The sequence below is a fragment of the Propithecus coquereli genome, unplaced genomic scaffold (genome assembly GCF_000956105.1).
Source record: "Propithecus coquereli isolate 6110/MARCELLA unplaced genomic scaffold, Pcoq_1.0 Scaffold58, whole genome shotgun sequence".
NCBI classification, from domain to species: domain Eukaryota; kingdom Metazoa; phylum Chordata; class Mammalia; order Primates; family Indriidae; genus Propithecus; species Propithecus coquereli.
The window spans coordinates 6,631,975-6,637,607 of record NW_012151729.1 but is presented as its reverse complement, the minus strand read 5'-3'; the positions used below and the strand labels follow the sequence as shown (position 1 = coordinate 6,637,607).

Genomic DNA, 5,633 nt, shown 5'->3' with positions numbered 1-5,633 from the left:
ATTAGCCGGGCATGGTGGCACATGCCTGTAGTCCCAGCTACTTGGGAGGCTGAGGCAGTAGGATTGCTTGAGCCTAGGAGTTTGAGGTTGCTGTGAGCTAGGCTGACACCACGGCACTCTAGCCCGGGCGACACAGTGGGCACTCTAGCCCGGGCGACACAGTGAGACTCTGTCTCAAAAACAAAAACAAAAACAAAACAACAACAACAACAACAAAAAACATGGTCCTTAAGGATGGATGTCATCTTACTGTTGGCTGCCTAGAGCTGCTAGGAGACCTCCTTAGAGGGGAGCATGGGAAAAACTCCAGAAACACAGGGGTCCAGGCACAAGTGTTTTTTAAATTTGTGATCCTAATACCAGGGAATGCTACAGTGGGAGCCGGTGAGGTAAAGGTCAGCTTTAGAGGCTTAAGAGGGCCAGTTGGTTTTGTTCTGTCTGACCCTTGCATGACCTCGACCCTGGCCAGTATCTCCCAGGCCCCTGAGGGGACAGAGCAGAGAGAGGAGATGGATATAGATGGGCCTTTCCCTCCCAGTTTCTGGGGGTTTGCCTTCACAGACAACTAGGGTAATACGGAGTGAGTGTGGGACTCAGGGCATCATGAGGCCAGGCAAGATGCATAACCAGGCAAGATGCATAACCAGTTTCCACACTTTTCTTTCCCCCTTTCCCTTTGGGCTTCTAGTGTTGGGCAGAACACAAGACTGAGTGGTCCCAAATGCTGGTGAGTGATAAGATGATGCTGCATTTAGCTTCTGGGGATTTGAGGCTCCCTGGAGAGAAGTTCCTGATTTGCTGAAAATATGTTTCATTCAAATTAACCAGAAGAGTAGTCTTTTGTTGAAGCTGGAAGTGCTTAGCAACCATCTCGTCCAGATGGGTAAACTCCTTGTTGGTAAACTGAGGCCCAGCCAGCTTCACCCAGACTAAGCCCAAATCCCGGTCCTTCTGCAGCCCATGTTCTGTTGTGTATCCTGCATTTCAGGAATCCCACCACCCTTACTCTGTAGCTTGTTCCCGAACCTACATCCCCCGCACTGCATTGCCAAGTTTCCAGTCAGTCTTGTGCTGTGGATTTTAGACCGGCCACTCCTTGAGGGCAGGGATGGAGTATGAGCTGCATCTTTGTCCCAGTCCTCAACATGGGGTCTGGCACAAAGCAAGTGTTGGATGAATGGAGATCAAGGAACCACAGGTGTGCACCTGCAGAGAAACCATTTTCCAGGGAAATAACGCAGGCCACTCCCACTCCAACTTTCTTTTATAAGTTGAGGAAGAAGAGAGGAACTAACATTTATTCTATGATTTCAATGTGCCAGGCACTGTGCCAAGTGCTTATCTCAGTGTATTCATCACAACAATCAGTGGGAAAGAAACTGTCATCCCTGCTTTACAGGTGAGGACACTGCTGTCCAGAGACGTTGGGATCGTGTCGTTGGTGTCAGGGTCTCATGGTCTTGGCCAGCAAGAGGCAGAGACACATTCTGAATCCGAGGGCAGGACCTGCGCCCCAAGGCACCAGATCTCGAGGAAGTTTACTAGGCACTAGTTTCGGTGCTCAGTGTTTTCCTTACTACTATAGCTCGAAACATCTTCACCAGCATCTAAGGAGGGAGACAGCAGCGCAGTTCCCATTTGAGAGCCGAGGAAACCAAGGCTCAGAGAGGTTTAGGGCTGCGCTTGGCCTCCCGCACTCAGGCTGAGTCCTTTTCCTCAGTTGGGAGCAAGATCTAGCGCAGGAGCCGGCTGGGACCAAAAGAGAAGCGATTGGAGGCCGCGAGCTGAGCAGGGAGCCGGGATCTAGCCCGGGCTTCCTCTTAGGCCGAGGGTGGTCCTTTCCACCACCCTGCCCCCCACCGAGTTAAGCTTCTGGGAAACCCCGTGCGCCCCCCACCCCCACCCCCGGCACGCGGGACGTAGCAGGCTGGGGACGTCCCCAAATTCCGAAGACCGCCCCCCTCCCCGTGGAGGCGGCCCTGGTGGCGTGGGGGGCACAGCTGGGCGCGCGGGGTTTCTCTCCCCACCCAAGCGCAGCGTAGCGACGGTCCCACGATTCCCCATCCATTAATCACGATGTTTACTAGCGGGGCGGGGGCTGGGGGGTGGCAAGAAAGGAGAGGAAAGAAGAGGGAAGGAGTGGGAAAGAGAGGGTAAGGAAGAGGAGTACTAACCCGGGGCCCTCAAGTTCCGAAACTTCGGGAAGGAAGACCAGGAGGCTAAGTGCGTAAGGAAGTCCCAGGAAGTCAGGTGTGGAGCCTGGCCTGCAGTGGGCCGCCAGGAAATACTGGTGGGCTGGACCACTGGAGGAGTGGGTGAACCGCCCTGCTCCCAAACAGCCAGGTGGTCTTGCGCTCATCACTTAACCCCTCTGACCCTTGTCCTCATCCGTAAAACGGGATAACAGCGCCTACCCCATTCGGTTGGTGTGAGGATCACGAGCTTGTTGCCTAAATGTCCAGCACATCTTAGGAGCTCGTAAACGGTAGTTACTGCTAGGGGGAGTGGGGCTTGTAGGCGCTGGCTGCCCAGCTGAAGAGCACTGACTGACTCCCAAGGCCCCCGTGGGGGGGGGACACCCTGAGCTGTCATTAATCTAAAAAATAGTAAGCTTCCTTAGGCTGCAGGGTTGAGGAAAGGGGCCCAATCGTCTTTTTCAAATGATAGCAAGAAAGGCAAACGTGGGGAGGAAGCCACTCCTGGACCGGGAAGGCAGTCACTGCCCCTACTTCCACCCTGGCGGTAGGCTGGCGGGGAGGGCGTCACCAGGGGCTCATTCTGGCAGCCCCTCACCCTCCCTGGGGCCCGTCTGGGCACTTGGAGGCGCCTGCTCGCTGCGCCGCGGGCCGGACTCTGGTGGACGGCTCGGGCGTGGGGCCAGGAGCGCCCTGGAGATGGGCCGTTTGGCGGCAGCCGGGCCGACGGGGGCTGTGCGTGCGTGCGTGTGCGTGTGAGTGTGTGTGTGTGTGTGTGTGTGTGTATGTGTGTGTGCGGTGGGGGGTTAGAGGAGGGTCAGCTTCCCGCCCTCCCCTCAGCCCAAGGCTGCCCCTTCGATCCCTGCAGTTCGAGTTGGGACGGGACAGAGAGGTTTGGGACTTTTGGAGGAAAAACAGTCCACGAAGAGAAAAGGACTCGGAAGGTCTGGAGGGCTGGAGCCAGGCGGGGCGGGGCGGACTGGAAGAGGCCAGGCCAGGCCCGGGTATAAATGCCGTGGAGGGGGCGGCCGCCGCGGGCGCAGGGAGGCGCGCCGCGAGCTGCTGTCTCGCCTCGCCTCCCGGGCCGCCCCTGCGAGTCCCGAGCGCGTGAGCACGCCTGCGCGCGCCCGGGCCCTTCCTGGCAGGCTGCTTGTAAGATGAGTGAAGAAGCAGGTGGGGGAGAGGGGAGGCAGCAAGCGAGAGGGCGAGGGGAGCGCGGGTGCTGAGCGGCGCTCACTTGGAGCGCGGCGAGCTAGCAAGACAAGCCTGATTCCATGTCCCCCGCTGCCACCCTGCCAGGCGTGCGAAGATGATGGCCATGAACGCCAAGCAGCCTTTCGGCATGCACCCTGTGCTGCAAGAACCCAAATTCTCCAGCCTGCACTCCGGCTCCGAGGCCATGCGCCGAGTCTGTCTCCCAGCCCCGCAGGTACGTAGTGGAGCATAATTACCGCTCTAAGGCACATTTTTTGACAGGCACTAGCTTCATGTTTTTTTCATGTCGCCCAGAACAATCGCCGCTGTCTGAACCCCTCTCCTTGTCTCCCCCGCGCTCTCTCCCGGCGCGCTCTCTTTCTCATTCATGTCTCTGATCCACACGTCTGTTCCAGCAGAGCTGCTGCCTCCGTATTAATTTTTATGACCTGGGCTTTGAGGAGAGGCATCTCGGTTGCTTGAAAATGTGTTTTAATCCTGAGTTGACAGTATTCCCCACTGACCGAGCTGTGCGCCTTCTCGCTTGCAGCTGCAGGGTAATATATTTGGAAGCTTTGATGAGAGCCTGCTGGCACGCGCTGAAGCTCTGGCGGCGGTGGATATCGTCTCCCACGGCAAGAACCATCCGTTCAAGCCCGACGCCACCTACCATACCATGAGCAGCGTGCCCTGCACGTCCACTTCGTCCACCGTGCCCATCTCCCACCCGGCCACGCTCACTTCACACCCGCACCACGCCGTGCACCAGGGCCTCGAGGGCGACCTGCTAGAGCACATCTCGCCCACGCTGAGTGTGAGCGGCCTGGGCGCCCCGGAGCACTCGGTGATGCCCGCACAGATCCATCCACACCACCTGGGAGCCATGGGCCACCTGCACCAGGCCATGGGCATGAGTCACCCGCATGCCGTGGCGCCTCACAGCGCCATGCCCGCATGCCTTAGCGACGTAGAGTCAGACCCGCGTGAGCTGGAGGCCTTTGCCGAGCGCTTCAAGCAGCGGCGCATCAAGCTGGGGGTGACCCAGGCGGACGTGGGTGCAGCTCTGGCCAATCTCAAGATCCCCGGCGTGGGCTCGCTCAGTCAGAGCACCATCTGTAGGTTCGAGTCTCTCACCCTCTCGCACAACAACATGATCGCGCTCAAGCCGGTGCTCCAGGCTTGGCTGGAGGAGGCCGAGGCAGCCTACCGAGAGAAGAACAGCAAGCCGGAGCTCTTCAACGGCAGTGAGCGGAAGCGCAAACGCACGTCCATCGCTGCGCCGGAGAAACGCTCGCTCGAGGCCTATTTCGCCATCCAGCCGCGTCCCTCATCCGAGAAGATAGCGGCCATCGCTGAGAAACTGGACCTTAAAAAGAACGTGGTGAGGGTCTGGTTCTGCAACCAGAGACAGAAACAGAAACGAATGAAATACTCGGCTGTCCACTGACTGCGGTGGGGCGCCCCGTTGGGAGCCGGGAGAGCCTAGTGCGCATCCCCCCGGGTTGTGGGGACGGTTATGGGAAACTCCAAGGCGCTTCCGGGCAGGTTAGGCTCTCTCCCCCGAAGCCACAGACTTTTCCCTTTATCCCGCCTGGTTGCCTCCCGGCCTTCTCTTTCTCTTTCCTTTCTATTCTCACCAAAAAAAGTTTTGGCGCTTGGAAAAAATTCAAGAAGGGCGGGCCTGGGGGGACTCGCGCTGTCCGTGGTGCTGAAATGTGCCCTAGCGCGCTGAACGGCGCGACCTCAGGGCAGGAGCTCCAAAGCAGAGGATGGTGAATTGGCCCCACCGCCCGACGCTAGGGTTAAAGCGCCACTTTGCTAAGCGCGATTAAGCGAGGGGTGAAGGGACGGAAAGAGAGCGATAAATAATACTACAAAGTTTAGGATATCTAAGTGGGACCCAAACATGTACTGGAGATTTATTAGAGCATATAAAATACACGTATGTTTCCAAAGGATAGCCTTATACTCCCTTCTTTGCCTAAATTCTATCCATCCCATCCTTTGGTTTGCCGTAACTTCTCATAAGGTAGCATGAAGATTAGGTTCAGGGAAAGTGTGCGGGGAGTTGCAGGCTTAGAGCTGTTATTCTCCGTGGTAGGTAGGACTCCAGAAAATGTGAACCCAGTCTGGCGACTGAAAATGCTGGGATCGCTTGGCCGTTTGCAAGCCCAGCGAGCACCAACACCAGCCTTGGTCATCCTTCACGACCTGCTGGCATTTGAGAGGTAATTACCGCTTGCT

General features: G+C 57.4%; 1 protein-coding gene across 1 annotated transcript; it reads left to right on the top strand.

The window, feature by feature from the left end:
- Positions 1–3,416: 3,416 nt before the first annotated feature.
- On the top strand, positions 3,417–4,910 carry POU4F3 (POU class 4 homeobox 3). The gene is made up of 2 exons (XM_012658320.1): positions 3,417–3,624; positions 3,940–4,910. Exons 1-2 carry the CDS (start codon positions 3,505–3,507, stop codon positions 4,834–4,836), a joined length of 1,017 nt encoding a protein of 338 aa, XP_012513774.1. The 5' UTR covers positions 3,417–3,504; the 3' UTR covers positions 4,837–4,910.
- The last annotated feature ends 723 nt before the right edge of the window (positions 4,911–5,633 follow it).